General features: G+C 46.8%; 1 protein-coding gene across 5 annotated transcripts in view; it reads right to left on the bottom strand.

Annotated features, from left to right (window-relative positions):
- The window catches only part of BRAF (B-Raf proto-oncogene, serine/threonine kinase), a 149,892-nt gene that overhangs the window by 35,422 nt on the left and 92,493 nt on the right, over positions 1–21,977 (bottom strand). For all 5 annotated transcript variants that reach the window (XM_068277846.1, XM_068277844.1, XM_068277842.1 and 2 more), the window contains exons 8-9: positions 545–704; positions 333–372 (exon numbers count right to left, since the gene is read on the bottom strand). In XM_068277846.1, the coding sequence (XP_068133947.1) occupies positions 333–372; positions 545–704 (200 nt within the window). The remainder of the gene's footprint in view (positions 1–332; positions 373–544; positions 705–21,977) is intronic.

Raw genomic sequence — 21,977 nt, forward strand, 5'->3', positions numbered from 1 at the left:
AGACCGTGGGAAGGAGAGTGTCTAGGCAGGTGGCCTCATACATGCGTATTTGATTTGGACTCCATGTAACACATTTTTGAAGAAAAGGTTAATGCACCATAGGGCCACTTTCTCTCCTTTCTACCTTTCTGCACAGTTATTCCTGGGCCCACCCACTTGGAAGGCAGCACCATAGCGCATAAAAAGTCATTCACAGACAACAATCTATGGAAGACTCCACCAATCACAGTCAATGGTAGAGCAGGTAATAAACTTTTAGTCTTTTGTTACATTTTGGAATATTGACTGCATAGGGATAGGAAGAATGATCTTAAAGATGCCATCTCACTTACCTCCCTCACTTCGCTGAAGACCCTGGTCCCGAATTAAGTCCTACAAAAGAACATATTATTACTGTATGAAACTGCAAAACAATTTGACGGATATCCTTTTATTTACTTATTGAATGCGTGGGACAGCTTTACATATTAGCATCTGTTTGGCTCGTCCACAAATCAGTGTACAACTAACAACCATAATATCAGGCTGCCCCCTATTTACTTACATCTATATTTACTGGCTCGATGGTGTTTATGTGGACATTCGGGGCGGAGGACGAACGGTCTCGCTGGCCAAACTGGTTTCTGTGGTCTTCGTCGGCGGGTCGGAAGGGCTGGGGGATGGGGATGGATTTGGACGGAGAAGTACTTGGGAGCATTGGAGGCCTAGAATGTAAAACCATAGCATTAACAAAGCATGTAGACATTTTAGCTGTAAAAAGTATTTTTATAGTGAATTATTTTTTATTATTTAGCATTTATATAATGCTGACATCCTACGCAATTGAAGAGCACATTGATGCCCTAAAAAGGATACATGGATGGACTTCAACTTCTGCTTCTAAATCTGAGCCACTGTATATATTAAATAAACACATTGTTTCACTTACCTGGAGCTTCCCCAAGCCCCCAGCAGCCATCCTGTCCCGCGCCGCTCAACGAGCCTCCGTTCGCCCCCCACCAGCTACTTTCGGTTTCGCCGGGCCACTGCGCCTGCGCGGCTCTGGCCACGCGTATCTCTTTTCTCTGCAATAGCGGGGAATGCAAAGAAAGGATACGCTTGGCCAGAGCCGCACTGGCATCAACTTACAAGTCGAGGTACGGGACTGAGCGGCGGCGGGGGAACGGAGACTCGTTGAGGAGCGGGACAGGACAGTTGCTGGGGGCTTGGGGAAGTCCCAGGTAAGTGAAACAATGTTTATTTTATATCTACAGTTACGCTTTAAATGAGGTGGTGGTGGTGGTGTGGGGTTTGGAGAGATTTGTGATGGAGACTAAAGTTGATCAATTTATATAGAAACCGAGAGGCACATGTGATTGACTGCAAGTTTCTGATTGGCTGGTTGCGATTATAGCTCACGTTTCCTTTAAAGTGGACCCACATTAAAAATACAAGATTTCAAAAATAAAATCTATTTTCTAAATGATAATAATAAATAGCAGCCTTTTTTCAGCTGCATGATGACAAATATAAAATATTTTACATTTATTGGAGGAACCCCTCCCTTCCTTTCATATTGCCGGGACAGAATCCGGCAAACTGGTGGAGTAGATGGTGTTCGGCAAAGGAGGAATTGCTAATGGCTGCCACCTGTATAACCCTAGTTGAGAGATGGAAAGAGAAGGGTGAAAAGCATGCACTGAAATGCTCATAGGCTTGACGGAGTGTTTATCTTTGTATGTGTCAGAGTGGTGCAGCTAAATATTTTGAATTTAAAAAAAAAATGTTTGGTTTGGGTCTGCTTTAACCACCCTGGCGTTCTATTAAGATCGCCAGGGCGGCTGCGGGAGGGTTTTTTTTTTAATTAAAAAAAAACTATTTAATGCAGCCAACTTAAAGTTGGCTGCATGAAAGCCCACTAGAGGGCGCTCCGGATGCGTTCTTCTGATCGCCTCCGGCGGCCAGAAGTAACACGGAAGGCCGCAATGAGCGGCCTTCCGTGTTTCGCTTACCTTGTCGCCATGGCAACGAGCGAGTGACGTCATGGACGTCAGCCGACGTCCTGACGTCAGCCGCCTCCGATCCAGCCCTTAGCGCTGGCCGGAACTATTTGTTCCGGCTGCGCAGGGCTTGGGCGGCTGGGGGGACCCTCTTTCGCCGCTGCTCACGGCGGATCGCCGCAGAGCGGCGGCGATCAGGCAGCACACGCGGCTGGCAAAGTGCCAGCTGCGTGTGCTGCTTTTTATTTGATCAAAATCGGCCCAGCAGGGCCTGAGCGGTACCCTCTGGCGGTGATGGACGAGCTGAGCTCGTCCATACCACTAAGGTGGTTAAGAAGGCATTAGATGATCACAACTAAATCTCAATACACAGTATTAGATCTCATTTCGCTTGCAGTTGATCGACTAGTGGCCCACACACTACAAGCGATATCCTATGAGATTCTGATCTGACCGATGTTGTGCCTCCATGCTCTGAATGAAAAATCGATTCAGTGTCAACTGAATTATGTGAACAGAAGCAGATTCCTGTGCGGGTTGACCAATATATTCCATCCTGCTCAATCAACTAAGCTCCTCAATTCAACATATCAGCCTCTTTTCATAGATTGGGCATACTGGCACACACTCATTTAATAAAATGATGGAATCAAACTATAGATCGTACAGCCAAATAATGTATGGTGGTCACCTTAAAGCGGATCCGAGATGAAAAACTAAACTATAACAAGTAACTTGTCTATATATTTTATCTAAAGTTTAGATAGTTTACACAGCAAATCTAGCTGCAAACAGCTTTAATAGAAAATTATTATTTCTTCCTGTGATACAATGACAGCAGCCATGTTGTTTGTAAACATTACACAGAGGCAGGCTTATCTGTATCTTGATCACTAAGCCTGTGAAAGAAACCTAATCCCCCCCTCCTCCCGCCTCCCCTCTGCCTCTGAAATCAATGGCTAGTAACACCTCCTCCTCCTCCTGCCCAGACTGAACTCCCATGAGCCCTTGCTACTGCCAAGGCTCTCTGAAAACCTGTGGGTGTGGTTTATTTAGTTTATAGGGAATTAGAGTATTAAAACAAAAAAGTATTTGGCTTGAAGAATGCCCTATAAACAATAGGAAAGGAACACAATTAAGCAATGAGTAAAAGCTCACCTCAGATCCACTTTAACATATAGATCATGCTAGCTAGAATATTGTGGCTATTGGAATAACATGCTATACTCAGCTTTCACAGCAGAGGGCACAAGTGTTCTAGCATTCAATTTTGTAGTTGAAGATCTCTGGTCTAGGTGCACCAATGCTTTTTTCTGTTTGTTTTTTTAAACTCTGCATTTTCATTCTAGAGATCAGCATTAATATTGCTGTGGAGCATTGATCAATGCAAGTATCGTGTGACTCCAATGTCATTACAGATCGAGATAGTATCACGTGCCAACCAATCAAAATGACCACTTCGTGATCTTAACTAAACTCAGCATAAATCATCTAAACTGGAACTAGGAGTGACCTGAGCTCTGTACAGTTCTCCTTTCCTTCTCTATATATCACAGCTTACTGGCTTCATTATACATCAGATAATGAAGGATTTATCATCCGCAGGTGATGTGTAATTGGCAATGAGATGCAAATAAGAAGTTGATGTAGCAGTATGAAAATTTGTATTCAAATTTATGCAGCATAAAAATAGAATCAAGGTGGGATTTGATTGGTCCATTCTCAAGCTGCTAAATTTGCATATCACTTATTCAATTCAGAAGTATCTCATTGACCCTCCCTAATGCGCAATAAAGATAATGGTTTGAATAAAAGATAATAGCAAAGTGTATAGCGTTGCATTATGCTCAGTATAGAGAGAGGATGCAGAGACAAGAATCCAGGTCAGGCAGGAGGAAAACACATTTTTTGGCTCAGACTTTCCACTGAGCTGAACTTATTCATCACTACGGACAGGAGGTTAAGCTGCAGCATGTGATCAAGGTAGTATGTATCCCCTGTGATTAAGGTAGCTGGCCTTCATATCCCTCTCTAATGTGTCCTTTCAAGCATACCTTAGAGCTAAATATTTTTCAAAAAAGGACGCCTACTGTGTGTGTGGGGAGTTGTGCAGATGGTTACTGCACCTCCCGTGCCCCGGCGTCACCCTCCGGTAATTGTCCAAGTTCTTTACTGCCTGGTCGGTGCCCTCTGACCTAAACATGCTATGCAAGTGCAGTAGGTCTGCTTGGGCGCCTTGCGACCGCACTCCCCGGCGATCCCATATGACACAAGCATGGTCACAAGGCGCCTAAGCGGGCACATTGCACAGCGTAGTATGTTTTGGTCAGAGGGCACCGACCAGGCAATAAAGAACTTGGGCAATTACCGGACAACGGAGGGCGACGCGGGGGGATGGGAGGTGCGGAGAGCATAGGCACAACTCACCCACACACACACACATGGGAGGCGTGCTTTTTATTAAATTTAGCACTAAGATATCCTTTAAATGACAAATTACCGGAAAGGGATATGGAGGCCACCATATTTATTTCCCGTTAAATGAAGTATATTGCCTAGCTGTCTTGCTGATCTCCTGCCAACTTTTCGACATAGACCCTGAACAAGCATATGCAGATCAAATGTTTGACTTAGGCCTCTTTCCCACCAGGACGTTGCGTTTTAGGGGACGTTATAGGTCGCATAACGTGCCCCTAACGCAACGCCTGGTGGTGTTGGTGGAGGACGCTACCTAGAGCGGCGTTAAGCAGCTCTTGGTGCGCCTTTTTTGGGCTATAGACTGCAGAGACCACGTGATCCGCATCACGTGGTCCTGCCAGCCAAACGCCGCACAGACCGGCGCTCCAGTATTAATTCGCCATGTGGCTGGCCGAGGAGGAGGAGGGGAGACCTCCTCCTCCAACATTACTGAGCATGTGCAAACAGTCTAACGCAGCTTAGCCGCGTATAACGCACAGCATGCAGCACTTTAACCTGACGTGCATCGTTACAATGTAACGCAACGTGGGCCCTGTGAACAGCCCATTGATTTTTCATTACTGTGCGGTGGGCTGCGTTACAGGCTGCTCTAACATGCGCCTGTAATGTCCCACTGTGAAAGCAGCCTTAAAAGTGGAACTGAAACCGGTTTAAACCCCCCCCCCCCCGGCGCCCTGGCCGTGCGTACCCACGTACGCGTTCCCGTAGCCAGGAGTGTCCTCCGCAGGTGCAGTACAAGAAAATCTCTACTACACTAAGCATAAACGAGGATGTGCGCGGCCAGGCCACGTAGGCGCAGTGCACTCAAACTGCGCAAAGTGAATGTGAGCCACGGTGGGCGACCGGAGCATCGGTGAGTGGCTGCGTAGGCACAGGTCGGCTGCAGGAGGCTGGCAGACGCCTCAGGTAAGTGAAACTTATTTTTTTAAACAGGTTTCAGTTCCGCTTTAAGTCTGACAGGATTAGCTGCATGCTTGTTTCAGGTGTGTGATTCAAACACTACAGCAGCCAAAGAGATCAGTAGGACAGCCAGGCAAATGGTATTGTTTAAAATTAAAGACATAATGCAGCCTCCATATCCCTCTCACCTCAGGTGTCCTATAAAAATCAAAACACTGACACCTGTCAAAGTCTGAGGCAGTCAGACGTGACAAGGTGGTAAAGGTGAACCTGACTGTAAACATTAGGGATGGACGTCTCACCTGAGGAGAAGTGAGAGCTCAGCGATCACACACAAAGGACAGCCTGGAAAATGGTAATGAGACTCCAGCGCTGTCAGCACTGCGGAGCATGAGATGCTGCGTTCAGCCAGCACTTTCCTATTAAACTAAAGTGACCGCGAACTGCAAGCTGTCAGGATGATGAATTGGGACACCGCTGCAATAATTCAAAGTTAATATGATCAGCTTCATAATCGCTGCACTTCATTATATCCGCCCTAGGAGAGTGCTTTCAGCAGGACGAGTGGGAAGGCAACAGAGGAATGAAAGTTTGGAGATGGGGAGACATCAGACTGGCCAAGTGTACTTCTACTTACTGTAAATGTGACTAAATTTCAAAAGTCTAATAAAAGTGCAACATACTTACATTACTTTACCTGTGTTAAAGAAAAACCATGACCAAGAATTGAACTTCATCTCGATCAGTAGCCGATGCCCCCTTTTACAGGAAAAATCTATTCTTTTTCACAAACTGATCATCAGGGGGCTCTGTATGGCTGGTATTGTGGCGAAACCCCTCCCACAGGAAACTGAGGACCATGGTCCTGGCAGTTTCCTGTCTGTGAACCTCGTCGCATTGTGGGAAATAGCTGTTTACAGCTGTTTCCAACTGCCAAAACAGCAAGCAGCACCTACTTCCACTACCTATTCAGTAAGGAGTTCAAGGCAAGACTCCCTAACACAGCAGGGTGGCCTCCTGAGCGCGTCCCAGTGGCTGCAGCTCTTGAGCGCTTTGAGTCCGACAGGAGAAAAGCGCTATACAAATGTTCGGATTATTATTATTATTATAACATCACCTGCCAGCAGTAAAAATGTCACCATGTGATAAATGTCAGAATGTAAATCAGGAAGTGGAAAGATTTTACAATGGGCAAACACTGACTAAATCATTTATACATAAATTATTGTGAAAATGAAGCACTTTTTTTATTTCGTTATTTTCACTGAAGTTCCTCTTTAAAATGAAACCTATCAACCTATCCTGCCCATACATCTAGCAACGATGGGCAGATTCGACCAAGAGACAGATCACTCTGAATCTGATTAGAGAGAAAGCTGTCGGTTGACCATACACTGCAGGCTGATTCTCTCCCCCCCACCCCCAATCGACCACGACGTCCCGACATCTTGCTGTATGTCCGATTGATACATGCGACCCATTTTGGCCCGAAATTGCTTGCATTGTCAATCGGCATGCTCTTGGCTGCTGATTTTCATCCGATTCGATAAATTATCGAATCAGATAGTCGATCTGCCACCAAATCGAGTAATGTACTGGTGGCCACTAATGATCCAGTCTTTTTCATCCAATCTTACCATTTCTATGTAATATAAGGGACTACCCAAATTATCCGTTCAATATATAAACTCAATTTAGCCTTATTCTACATAGATACGGTAAAATTGGATGAAAAAGATTGGATCATTAGTGGCCCCCTTTATATTACAAAGATGAGTCATAAAGCCCTACGGCTATGCCTGCAAACACTATCAGCACTTCAGCAGAGGATTGATAATGAACATTGAGAGCCAGCTAACAATGCAAAACAGTGGGAACAGTTTCAAAGAACATTATTTTATACAGAGTTTAGCACTGAACTGGTTAGTTTGCTACCAGTGTAAACTTCGCTTAACACTTTGCGCCAGGCCTGGGCAAAGTTTACGCGGCCCGGGCCGCATGCTGTGGACCACGGGCCGCATTCCTAAAATATTTTTCCTCCTAGGGATAACACTCACCTGATCCCAGCTTCCAGGATTGTGGCTCTATGGAAAGGGGCGTCACTCTTAACTCTAAATAGCCCAACTCCCTCCCATCCCCCCCCCCCCCATACATGGGAAATGTGGGTGCCGGGTGAAACCTCCAGTAGAACATAGGCAATACTACGCCTACCTCTCACACTAACCCTCCCCCTACCTACTAACATTAACCGCCCCCCCCCCTCCCCCAGCTATTCCTAAAACTAACCCTCCTGTTACCCCATGCTTAACACCACCCTTTCCTTCTTGCACGCAATCTTCTGGGTAATGGCTATAAGGGCTTGTACACACTGTCAACTGATGTCGCCTGTTGGAGATCAAAACCTGAACCTCTTGGGCGACATCGCTGAGCCCTGCTGCACGCACGTGTGTCAGTTGTGTAGCTAATGACGCACTGCATTGCTATGTGGGGGCGGGGTAACAGAGAGACGACTGGCGGCGCATGTGTGATGTCACGCAATGGGTGGGAGAACGCCGAGAACAATGGAATCGGCAAGGGAATCCCCGTCACTTGGGTAGATCCATCTGGCTGATCGCTCTTGGGTTGGGCATCAGGGGCGGTTGGGTGCCCTACATACACCTGATTGTCGGCTGAGGCAGTCGTTATTGGCTGCCTCAGCCAACTTAACCACTTCAGTCTATAGTCGTCCAGATACGACACCTCTTAAGTCTAACTGGATGCATATATGCATTCAGTGTTATAGGGGCAGGTGCGTGCACATGTCTGCGTGACACCAGTTATTACCCGGCGGCATTTCCGTAGCGGCGACTGGAGAAGGGAACTGAGGGTTCACCGAACCAATCACAGTGCCTGGAGTGAATGGAAATTACCCTGATCAGTAATGGACAAATATAAATAGGTGGGTTTTCGTTATAGTAGCATTGCTTATTTTAAAACTGTAGAGGATGGAATTGAAGGAATAGTGTATTTTTTATTTTTATTTTTTTTTCCAATAAAAAAAAAAATGCATACAAAATAAAGTAATTACTGAAAACCAGTATCGCTCACAAAAAGCCCCATTTGTGGTGGAAAAAAAAAAAAAAAACAAGATCTAGATCATTCACATGTGAGAACTGATACAGTTATGGCCAATTGTATGGAAGGAGCGCTGACAAGTAAAATGGGCTGTAGGCTGAAGTGGTTAAGTCAGGCGTGTGAATGAGGCTTAAGTCCAGCGCTTCAATTATCTGCCTCAACCCCTACCTACTGATACCAAGCCTCTCCCGACACTATGCTAACACTAACCCTCCTCACCTGTGTATTAACTTGGCTATGACCGGTGCACAAATTACACACCGGGTGCTGCTATAACCGCAATTCACATTGCGGCCTATGGCAGCATCAAAATTACCAGGCAGCTAGAGGGTGCTGAAATTATCTGCCTTCATTATTAGCATCTCATCCACTGAACATCTTTTTGTAATAAAACATTTTATTAAAAAGAGTATAACAAGTAGATACAAAATACAACATGATAGGAGAACAGTCAGGTGCACTTACATAAGGTCACAATGTGCATAGAAAAGGCAAAAAGGACAATAGAGTTTAAAGTGAATGTTTACTATTTAAAAAATAAAGTCGGATACTCACCTAAGGAGAGGGAAGGCTCGTCCTAATGAGCCTTCCCTCTCCTCTCCCGGTTCCCGTTCCCGCGCAGGATCCCCCGTGGAAGTATTCGACCAGTTCGGTCAAATACTGCCACTTCCGCGACCGAAGGGAGGTTTCGGAAGCCTTCGGGAGCACTCGGGCTCCCGAAGACGGGCCGCTCCATACTACGCATGCGCGAGCGCCCTCAATGACGCACTCGCGCGTGCGTAGTATGGAGCGGCCCGTCTTCGGAAGCCCGAGTGCTCCCGAAGACCTCCGAAGTCCCTGCGGCGGCGGACGCGAACGGGGGAGCCAGCGCAGCACCGAGGGCACCGGGAGAGGAGAGGGAAGGCTCATTAGGACCGAGCTTTCCCTCTCCTTAGGTGAGTTTCTGACTTTTTTATTTTTAATGTGGTACCCATTGGCTTTAAGGCAAACAAACTCAATTGCCAATGTCTTACCTTTGCTGTACATAAAGTGGTATTTAGATATACCCAACTGTTGTAACAGAAGTATATGAGAGAGAGAAGAAAAAAAGGAAGAAAGAAGAGGGGAAAAAAAAAAAAAAGAGAGAAGGAATGAAAGAAAACAAGGACCAGCCCTTTGCCTCCAGATGAGGGGAGTAAGTCTATTGGCTTCTCCTATAAACATAACCATTGAGTGTATATTAGGGGATTTAGAAATAAGTGCCTTAGCCACATCTGAGTCTCTGTATTCGTACCAGACTGCCCATTTCTTGACAAAAGCCTCATTTTGATCATAAGCACTGTAAAATAAGTCATCAAGTCTACATGGGTCATTAAGTTCAGTGAACACTTTAAAGGGATCCTGACCTCTGAAAGTAATCAAAATTGGTACTTACCTGGGGCTTTCTGCAGCCCACCGTAGGTCGGGAGATCCCACGGCGGCGTCCTGGCTCCTCTCCCAGTCTCTCCGCACAAATGGCTCCCGGCGACACCGAGCCCGAATGTTGGGCCTTCTCTTCCTGGAAGATGACGTTAGTCTTCATCACGCCGGCCGACCTCGCGTCATCACGGCGGCCAGCGTGACTGTACTGCGCATGTGCGGTTTAATCGCGCGTGCGCAGTGCAGTCACGTCGGCCGCCGTGAGGATGACTAACGTCATCTTCCAGGAAGAGAGGGCCCGACACTTGGGCCCGGTGTCGCTGGTAGCCATTTGTGCAATGAGACTGGGAGAGGAGCCAGGACGCCGACGTGGGATCTCCCGACCTACGGTGGACTGCAGAAAGCCCCAGGTAAGTACCTATTTCAATTATTTTTAGAGCTCGGAGTCCCTTTAAGAGGAGTAGGAATATTGGTGCTTTTCCAATTATGGGCTATCAATAATTTGGCGACAATTAAATGGTGCTTGTCAGATTTTTCTTAGCTTGAGATATTTTCCCTGGGATTAGATTGAGAAGAGCAACTTCTGGAGTAAATGGGAGTTGTTCTAATCACAAAGACTCATTAACAGCAAAGATCATTTCCCAGAAAGGTCTGATTAGTGGGCAAAACCAACAAATGTGTATGTAGGATCCCACCTGTTGAAGACATCTCCAACATGTATCTGATTCTTCAGGTTTATATTTTGCAGTCAGCTGAGGGCATCTATACCATCTGGCAAATAGCCTATAGTTACGCTCTTGGCAGGCCCGTTTCCAGGGCCGTGCGGTCAGTACGATAGCACTGAGCGCCAGGTGGAGCTGCAGGTAGAAGGGCGCTGCGGCGGTCATCATGTGCAGACTGGCCTGAGGGAATTGGGGAGATTTCCCCCCGACCGCATCTTCCCTGGAGTTCGGGCGCCCCTGTCCTGTGTCCCTGTCAGCAGAATTGAATGTACGCAGTGGCCAGCGCTGCTTCAGTCTCATTGGCTCCAGGCTTCAATGATCTGCCACTCCATCTTCAGCAGCCACTTATTCTCCACTTCCGGGTTCCTCTGCACTTGATTACACGTGAGGTGCAGAAGACTGAGGGATAGAGAACGAGCGGTTGCCATGGAGGATGGAGGGATGGAGGCGGGGCAGATCATTGAAGCCTGGAACCAATAAAACTGAAGCACTGATGGTCCCTGCGTGCATCCTATTCTGCTGACAGGTAAAAGGGAGAGGTGGGATTGCGTAGCACTCCTGTCTGGGGAGGGGGGGGGGGGGAGTGGAAGCACCTCTGCCTCTGTGCTGGAAGTGCCTCTGTGCTCAGCACCCACTTCTGTATATATTATTTTCTGCATTGTTCCATTTTTTCTCTGGAATATTAAATCGTTAATAAGTTTGACTTCTGCTGTACTAAACTAACACTCATAGCCTAGAAGAGACTGAAGTGTAACTAAGTTCATGCCTGATTGTATGATTGAGCGACACTACCATATAAGATTGTAATTGCATGGTGTGTGGGGCGTTTGTCATACGTTGGGCTAAAGCGCGCAGCTGACCCAACGTACGAAAACGCCAGTGCGAGTAGCTCGACAGCAGAGTGGCTAACAGTATCGTTCGGAAGGACTGTTAGTGGTTTTGCTTCACTACAGTGTAAGATTGCAATTGTGCGTGTGCGTGGCGTTCCCGTATTCGGCCTAAGCGCAAAGCTGATCCGAATACGAAAACGCGGATTGCATGAGCACTCGACCGCAGAGTGGACATTTCTAGCAACAGCTAGCGGTGGCAGTAAGGAGCGTTTGAGGGGTCCCAGCCTTGTCTGTAGCTTGAATAAGGCTGTTCCCCGCTTGATCTAGTCAAACCCGCAGTCGGGAACCATATATGCAGGTGTGCCGCGAGCCGGTTCCCGACACCGAGTACCCACTGTTTGGATGTGGGGGTGGGTAGGAAGAACCTCTGTGCCCAACACCTATTGTCTGCTGGGAGGGAGAGCATCTCTGTGCCCAGCACTCACTGTCTGGGGTCGGGGGGCAAACACCCCTGTGCCCGGCACCCATTGTCACTCCTGTCGGGAGGGGGGGGGGAAGGAAGCACCTGGCACCTACTGTAGCGCTATGCTGCCCGCTCTATCCCTGGCTATACTGGGAACACATGCCTGGCAATACTGGGAGCATCTACCTATGTCTGGCTATACTGGGAGCTCCTATGCCTGGCTACCTATACTGGGAGCTCCTATGCCTGGCTACCTATACTGGGAGCATCTATGCCTGGCTATACTGGAAGCTCCTATGCCTGGCTACCTATACTTGGAGCACCTATCAATAGCTACCTATACTGGGGGGACCTATACCTAGCCAACCTATACTGCAGGCATCAATACCTGGCTCGGGGGGGGGGGGGCGATTTTTACACCTTCGCCCTGGGTGCAATTTAACCTAGAAACTGCCCTGGCTCTTGGAAGGAAGCAGAGATTGTGGATTTGCGTAATAAAGAGAAAATCTTTTCCCATTGTTCTCCTTCCAGAGCGTGACGCAGGTCTAGGTCCCATTTATCATTGATACTTAAAAGCTAAGGGGTGCTCAGAAAAGATGCCATTTCAGAGTGAACTACTGAAATTTTGTGGTCCGTGGAGACAGTTGCAGAGCATAGATTCAAAGGAAGCCACCTGATGTCCAGTTTGACCTCAGAGTTGCCCAATTCAGATCTATCTTTGATATCGTTGGAGCTTATGATGTGTCTTACCTGTGGCCAGAAATTTCTGTGCCAACCCAAAACACTCTGAGCTTTCATGCCAATACCAAAATCTGGGTCGTCGAGGAGGGATGCAAGAGGGCCTGGTACTGATAAGTTATATTTTTTTCCCAGGCGATATCCCATCCCCTCAGGACCATTTGAGGGTTCAGGCTATCATATGATTTCTAGGTCTAGAAGGAGGAGGTATCCATAACAGGGATCGACATCTGAGAATAGAGAAACCAGAACTACCCACTGCTTATTTGGTCTACTCTGGAACCAGTCTAGAACTCTAGTGAGAAGAACTGCATAATAGTATGTGTACGTCAGGCAGGCCCATGCCACCCCCAACCTTGGGTCTACTTCGTAACCTATGGTTGATTCTATGTGATTTCCCATTCCAAATGAATTGCAAAAAGGATGTATGATTTTTCTTTAGGAAGAGATTGGAGAGCCGTAAAGGCAGGGTCTGCATTAGCTTAGGCATGATATCCATTTTGATCACACAAATCCTACTGGACCACGAGAGAAACAGAGAGCTCCATCTGGCTAGATCTTTAAGTATTTTCGACACCAAAGGTGGAAAATTTAATTGAAGTATGTCTGATAAGTTATTGGATATCTATATTTGATAAATAAATATTTAATTTTGTCTCTGTGCCAGCGAAATGGGAAAGAAGTGGATAGATCCTGTATCCACTGAACATCTTCAGCTTGTGACCCAAGTCTGCCACCTCACATAGAGGACATATTTGTTTTCTATTGCAATGTGGTATTGATTGGAAATCTAGTCTTGCATCCTTTTACTACTTCCCAATGTAGGCGTCACATGTTCACACCAGATTGCCCCTCCCACCAGCTGAATTCAGAGAGAAGAGGAGGCGAGCTACAGCAGAGTTTGTGAAGCATTCTGTTAGTCACTTTCCTTCTATGCACCATCCATCAGCCTGATTGCCTCGCTCAATTTTGAGTACATTTGTGGATTAAAGAGACTCTAACAACATTTTCAGCCTTATTTTTTCTATCCTATAAGTTCCCATACCTGTTCTAATGTGGTCTGGATTACTGCAGCCTTTTCTAGTTGCACTGTCTCTGTAATATATCTAATCTTTTCTTTGTCAAGCTTAGTCAAGTCAGGGAGGAATGAGCTGCCTCTGTTGTAATGAATACAAGTTAGGGGGGCCTGCAGGCTCTGTGTGCTTTGTTTATTACATACAGACAGCGTCTTTGCTCTCAGTTTCAGCTTGTCTGTGATGCAGTTTGTGAGGCTGAGGGGGGAGGGTGCTGCCAGTCACATGCTGAGAAACTGTGAGAATCCCAGACTGGAGTGCAGATAATTCACTATGTAATAAAAACTTGTATTATGCTGTAACATGAAATATAAAATTATAATACATATATTTTAATTTATTGTATTTATAAAGCGCCAACATATTACGCAGCGCTGATTATGTCTGGAACAGGCCTACGGCACGCCTGCGTATACGGTTCCCGACTGCGGGTTTGACCAGATCAAGCGGGGAGCAGCCTTATTCAAGCTGAAAACAAGGCTGTGACCCCTCAAACGCTTCCTACTGCCACCACTAGCTGTTGCTAGATACGTCCACTCGGCTGTCGAGTGCTCAGCGTGCAATCCGCATTTTCGTGTCAGCTTTGCGCTTTAGGCCGAATACGGGAACGCCACGCACACACAGTACAGTTGTACAGTAACACGGCACAATCAGGCACGGACTTGTAATGCAAGTTACACTGTAGTACAGCAAAACCACTAACAGTCGTTCCGAACAGGGCTGTGGAGTCGGAGTCGTGGAGTCGGAGTCGTGGAGTCGGGCAATTTTGGGTGCCTGGAGTCGGAGTCGGGAAAAAATGCACCGACTCCGACTCCTAATGAATTTGTAACTGTAATTAAAATAGAAAATTTGATAAAATGTTCTATTTCTCAGATAATAGTCATTAAAAATAATGTATATATACAGTATATATACAGTAATAGCTGTGCTTAGTCCACAAAAATGAAATAAACCAATCAAAATTAGTTACTTGTGCTGCTTCAATAAAGCAGTCCTCGTATTTTTAAGGTCAGATATACATATCTGATTGTGACTGTATATATGATGTGTACACAGGAATCTCTTATATATACTAAATAACATCTATGCTGTTAGAATAAAGCCTGATGTGTAGCCGTGTCACTAATAGAGATGGTCAATGAGATGGAAATAATTCTGCACTGATGCTGATTTATGCAAATGTATGCACTCCCTTTGCTCATGAAATCAAATAATTTGATAGGTTATTAAATTTTGGTTTGGTGACTACAAATTAAAGGGTAACTGAAAAGTAAAGTTTTATACATACCTGGGGCTTCCTCCAGCCCCTTTCAGGCTAATCAGTCCCTCGCTGTACTCCACCATCCGGATCTTCTGCTATGAGTCCTGGTAATTCAGCCAGTCAGCGCTGTCCAGCCGCATGCTGCTCCCACAGCCAGGAACGTTCTGCACCTGCGCAATAGTGCTGCACAGGTGTAGTATGCTCCTGGCGGCGGAGTGTGTGCATGCGCACTACGCCTGACTGGCTCAAGTACCTGGACTCATAGCAGAAGATCCAGGTGGTGGAGGAGGACAACGAGGGACTGATTATCCTGAAGGCGGCTGGAGGAAGCCCCAGGTATGTATAAAACTTTAATTTAATCTGCCTCAGGTTTACTTTGTTACACAGTAGTACTATACTCTACATATGCACTCCCCACAGAGCTGCAGGGAATCCACTGAGAATGCTGTGCACATTGAACACAGAGGTGTTGTCTGTTTACAATCTCCTCCTTCCCCTGCAGAGTACCTGCACATCATTCTTACATGTACCCACACTTACATTGCCTAGGGCCTAATAGATGTTCTTTGTTCCGGTTTGTACCTTTTACAAGTACTCTTACCAAGGACTAGTTTTAGTCTAAATGGAATAAACTTAGTAGTGTACATATCCTTCTCACTTCAGTTGTCTTGTAAAATTCCTAAGCTTTGGCAGTTAAGAGACGAATTTCATGTTACATACTTTTAATCAACAAAATTGTAATACGCAAATTAGAGGAGTCGGAGTCGTGGAGTCGGAGTCGGTGGAATCCTAAACTGAGGAGTCGGAGTCGGATTTTTGGACCGACTCCACAGCCCTGGTTCCGAACGATACAGTTAGTCAGTCTGCTGTTAAGCGCAAAAGTGCCTCATACACACAATGCAATTACAATCTCATACGGTAGTGTTGCTCAAACGTACAATTAGGCATGGACTTATACACAGTTGCACTTCAGTCTCTTCTAGGCTATGAGTGTTAGTTTAGTACAGCAGAAGTCAAACTTATTAAATAACGATTTAATATTCCAGGAAAAAAAAAGTGGAACAATGCAGAAAATAATATATTCAAAAGATGTACAAAAAAGTAACAAAGCGGCGGAAACAGCAAAGAGGGATCCAGGAGATCATTGTGACTCAATTGGTATGGTTTTTTTTTATTCTACAAATCAGACAGTACAGATTCTCTTTAAAGAAAACATACATTCCCGGAGTTCAGCTTTAAAAATCCAATGAAAGTGCTTGTGATCATCTCCCGCGGAGTCATCCTAGGTGACCCATTCAGGAATGATGTTCACACTGAACCGCTCACTGCTCCCTGATTTTTGTATTTATTTTATTCAATACGCGGTTTGTACATACAGAGCAGAACAGAAACTCAAACCTGCCTACGCTGCACAACAAACTCAAGGACGGGCGTCACATGTGCTCTGCCAATTACACTGTTTACAGACTCCGCTCAGTACCGACACCCAAACACTGCCAGTGATCAATCAACACAAAGATTACATGTTCTGCTCCCACCGGGGAAACCAGATCCTGGTAGACGAAGCAACACGTTCTGTGCCAGCTGGAAGATGAGAATTCACTCAACTACGATGACATCAAGCTGTCATCTTTCCAAGTACTGATCACCCAGCATCAACACTTCCACAACCCCCTTGTGCAGCCTGGGGGAGGGGGGTAGAATACCCTTGGAACAGTAAGTAGCACAACAGGAGTATCCTTTAAAGCAGTGTTTCCCAACCAGTGTGCCGCGGCACACTAGTGTGCCGCGGCATGTTGCCCGGTGTGCCGTACAGGTCTGGCCTCTCGCCAGACCTGTACCTACTTTAGGGTGCAGGAGGGGGGAAGTAGCGCTAGGAGGGGCAGTGGAGGCAGCGGTGGGGAGGGGGGAAATATCCCCCCCCCCTCCCTCACCTGGGACCCCTCCTTCTGCCTCTCTCCCCCTCCGTTTAGCGGTGGCAAGTGCGGCTCGGCGGCGGGGAGGCATACGGAGAATTACTCACCACTTCCGCGTTCCAAGCGCCGGCAACGTCAAGTCGTCACACATCTCCGCCTTCAATGCCGCCCACTGTTCTTCCTGATTAGCGGAAGCACAGTGGGCGGTATTGAAGGCGGAGATGTGTGACGACATGACGTTGCCGGCGCTTGGAACGCAGAAGTGGTGAGTAATTCTCCGTATGCCTCCCCGCCGCCGAGCCGCACTTGCCACCGCTAAACGGAGGGGGAGAGAGGCAGAAGGAGGGGTCCCAGGTGAGGGAGGGGGGGGGGGGATATTTCCCCCCTCCCCACCGCTGCCTCCACTGCCCCTCCTTCTAGCGCTGCTTCCCCCCCTCCTGGGCATCTATACTGGGGGGAACTGTACTAGCTATACTGGGGGCAACTAAACTAGCTATACTGGGGGCAACTAAACTAGCTATACTGGGGGCAACTAAACTAGCTATACTGGGGGCAACGAAACTACCTACACTGGGGGCAACTAAACTAGCTATACTGGGGCAACTAAACTAGCTATACTGGGCACTACCTACCTATACTGGGCACTATGCTAGCTATACTGGGCACTATACTAGCTATACTGGGCACTTTACTGGCTATACTGGGGCACTACCTATCCATACTGGGACTATACTAGCTATACTGGGGCACTATACTAGCTATACTGGGGCACGATACTGGGGTAACTATACTAACCATACTGGGGCAACTAAACTCCCTATACTGGGGCAACTATGCTAGCTATGCGGCCCCCCCCCCCCCCCCCCCCATAGCACGGCACTGTCCACTAGGTCGCGCAAACACCCGCGCCGCCCGCCGCCCCCCCCCCCCCCCCCGCCGCCGTTCCCCCGGAGAAAAATATGGTCAGAAAGTGTTCCCCGGCCCGGAAAACGTTGGGAAATCACTGCTTTAAAGGATACCCGAAGTGACATGTGACATGATGAGATAGACATGTGTATGTACAGTGTCCTAGCACACAAATAACTATGCTGTGTTCCTTTTTTTTCTCTTTCTCTGTCTAAGAGTTAAATATCAGATATGCAAGTGGCTGACTCAGTCCTGACTGACTGACTGACAGGAGTGACTACAGTGTGACCCTCACGTATAAGAAATTTCAACTATAGAACACTTTCCTAGCAGAAAATGGCTTCTGAGAGCAGGAAAGAGATAAAAAGGGGAATCTCTTTTCAGTGAGGGTCACACTATAGTTACTTGGGGCTTCCTCCAGCCCCCTTCAGACTGATTGCTCCCTGGCAGTCTTCCCAGGATGCCTCAATCCTCCGCTAGGCGGCTCAGTAATTGCTCGAATCGGTGCAGGCGCAGTCCGGCCGCTCACACTCCCCTGTCGCACTCCCGTGGCCAAGAGTGTTCTGAGCCAGTGCAGTGGTACTGCACAGGGTGCAAGACACTCCAGTGATGGGAGCACGATGGGATGTGCGCACGTGGCCAGGCCGTGGCATGCACAATACGCCGACTGGAGGAAATACCGGGGCAGTTAGCAGAGGATCCAGGCGGCACGGGAGGACGGCGAGGGAGCAATCAGCCTGAAGGGGGCTGGAGGAAGCCCCAGGTATGTATCATTTTTTTTTTATTGTCTCAGGTACACCTAAAGGCAACAATCCTGGCAACAGCCTTCCAACATGATCTCCATTCTACCAAATATAACTCTATGCCCAGCTCTTGCTCCAGGCCCTCATGTATATTGTCCTTTAAATGTACTAACAAATTCTAGCATGCACTTCTATTGCAAATAATAATGAATCTAAATGCACCATGCCCTGCTTTCAAGTTGTTGGAAAAAGTGCAACGCATTAGTGGGAACCAGGGCTGTGGAGCCAGTACAAAAATCATCTGACTCCAGCTCCTCAGTTTATGGAACCTCCAACTCCCGGTACCCAAAATTGCTAGGACTCTCGACTGACTCCACAGCCCGGGAGGGAACAATGCTGTGGCCTTCTGCAGGAAAACACATGGCCTTCTAAGTCACAAAAGGTATTCCAAAAAACATTTTAAATAAGCACTCAATATTGACTTCAGATGGCACATTTCATATGGTGTCCTGCTTCTGCTTGACCTTGGGCTGTACCCAGAATGCATCTTTCACTACAAGCTTCTCTGATACAGGCTGCCTTGTAAAGTCTACTTATGCTTCTGCACATTTTAGGCTTATGTAGCTGCAGTTCCATCTAAAGCAGTGTTACCCAACCCTGTCCTCAAGGCCCACCCACACTGCATGTTTGTGGAAATCCACATAGGTAGTTAATAAGCTCTGCTGAGACACTAATTGCCTCACCTGTGATTGTGTGCGATTTCCCTGCAAATATACTGTTTGTGGGCCTTGAGGACCATGGTTGGGGAATTCTGATCTAGAGGGCTGCTGCAGAGCCACTTTCCACTGCCGAAAACCTATGTATGCAAAGACAGGCAGCTCAGAAATTTGCATAAGCTAATTGCACAGCCCGAGAGTTTGTTGTGCGTCTACATGGCTACGGCACCGAATCACACGGAGGTAGAAGATGGACAAGCTGAATGCGCTGTCTCTCAGAGAGAGAGAGAGAGAGAGAGAGAGAGAGAGAGAGAGAGAGAGAGAGAGAGAGAGAGAGAGAGAGGAGAGAGAGAGAGAGAGAGAGAGAGAGAGAGAGAGAGAGAGGAGAGAGAGAGATAGAGAGAGAGAGAGAGAGAGAGAGAGAGAGAGAGAGAGAGGAGAGAGAGAGAACTGGAGAGCTGAGACCAACTGCTCTGTATATTTAACCCCGGGAGACAGAGAGGAGGACATAGAGGGAGGAGCCAGGAAATGCAGATACCGCCACTGAAACTTGTGCAGCACCTGCTCTGGGGGAAGAAAGACCCAGTGTCTTTGACCCAAGGGGGGTAAGAGGTTGGGTCTCCCATATTCCTGGGGCCCCTGCTATTACTGGGGCTGCTCCCCTCCCTCCAGAAACTAGGCCTCTGCTAAACTGGTCTGCATACACCAAGTTGTAAGTTTGAGATTTTATTTTTTCTCTGGAACGTTAATTTAAAGGACACCTGATTTCCTTTTAAACAATACCAGTTGCATGGCATCCAACTGATTTATTTGGCTTCAGTAGTGTCTGGATCACACACTTGAAACAAGCATGCAGCTAATCCAATCAGACACCAAATCAGCATGCTTGTTCAGGGTTTATGGCTAAAAAAAAATTAGAGGCAAAGGATAAGCAGGACAGCCAGGCAACTGGTGGTACTTATCCGTTAGACGGGCGCATCCGGCAGGTGGCGCTAATTACTATTCCCCCTCCAGGCCGACATGGATAGTAGGGAAAGATGTAACTCTGGTGGAGTTTTGTCGCCACCTGCCGGATGCGCCCGGCTAACGGATAAGTACCCAACTGGTATTACTTAAAGGGAACCTAAACTAAAACCAAAAAAAAGTGTTTCACTTACCCGGGGCTTACCCGCCGTCATGGAATGATCCTCCAGTCCCCCGCAGAGGCGGAGTTTCGCTTTCGGCGATTCAGCCAAGTGGATAGACACTGCGTCTGCATGGCCCTGGCCACGCATGTACTCAATCATGCTCTCACCGCCAGGATTGTCCTGTGCATGCTCAGTAAGAGAGAATCTCATGTTGCGCATGCGCAAGATGCTCCCAGTAACGGGTGCGTGAACGTGGACGCGTGGTCAGCGCAGCGGCCAACGCTTGGTCCAGTATCTGAAAACGAAACTCAGTCGCTGCGGTAGACCAGAGGATCGTTCCGTGACGTCACGGGCACAGGGTGGCTGGTAGAAGCCCCACGTAAGTGAAACCTTTTTTTGGTTTCAGTTTAGGTTCACTCTAAAAAGAAAATAAATAGGTTAGCCTCCATACCCCTCTGACTTCAGGTATCCTAACAAAGGTTTCCTAACAAAGTTTGCAGCGAAGGAGCACATTTCCACCTAAAATGATTCATTATATTAAAAGGGAACCTTAACCGAGTTGTCTGAAAGCCTTGCTGCTCTCTTTGGCTGCAGTAGTGGCTGAATCACACACTTAAAACAAGCATGCAGCTAATCCAGTCTGGCTTCAGTCAGAGCACCTGATCTGCATGCTTGTTGATGGACTGTGGATAAAAGTATTAGGGACACAGGATCAGCAGGAGAATCTGAAGTAAAATTGATAGTTTATAACAAAATGGCCACCTGTAAGCCATATTGCACACTTCCTTTATAGCATACATTATCCTTAAAATAACAGGTTCTCTTGTTCGCAGTTTCACACAGTCTCATGACATAGGAATGCAGCTGTGGGATTTTGGGTTGGTATCTTGCAGATAAGAGACAACACAGTGTTTCCCACAAGTTAGAACCTTGATACACTCGTCAGATTTGCAGCAGATAGATAAGAAATGCATCTGATGATCTATCTGATGCGTTTTTAGAACATTTTTTACCAGGATAGAATTCCAATAGATTTCAGTTTGAGATCTATTGAAATTCGATCTGATGGCATTTTTTTGCCATCAGATTTCCATTTAGGCCAATGCAAACTGATAAGCAATCTCATCAGATCGACCTAAATTTTCCACCCTGCCAGTTCGATGGAAATCCATCGAAATCGATCGAAATCGGCCATCGATTGGTCGATTGGCCAACCGATTTGTAAACAATCAATCGGCCAGAAAATCGGCTGAGTGTATGGGCCCCTTTACACATATCTATTGTCCACTGAACTGTCCATGAGCTTACCTACTTAGATATTCATAAATATTCATGTATATATTTATGCATTTTGTATCATCCAATAAGTTAGTTAGCTCCTATGTTAGGAACCCAATCAGGGCTTTAGGTAGGCAGAATAATTAGAATCTGTAATTCATTTCAAAGTGTATATCTGTCTTTTCCAAGCTTTCCAGACCAGACATTATTCTGTGTCTCCTGTACAGTAAATAAACTTCTACTATACTTCCAAGAGACTGATCTGTGATATTTCACAACAAATCGGCAACTGGTATTATTTTAAAAGGAAAAATCAATCTCCTCAGTTTAGGTTC

Source organism: Hyperolius riggenbachi, chromosome 3, assembly GCF_040937935.1.
Source record: "Hyperolius riggenbachi isolate aHypRig1 chromosome 3, aHypRig1.pri, whole genome shotgun sequence".
NCBI classification, from domain to species: Eukaryota; Metazoa; Chordata; class Amphibia; order Anura; family Hyperoliidae; genus Hyperolius; species Hyperolius riggenbachi.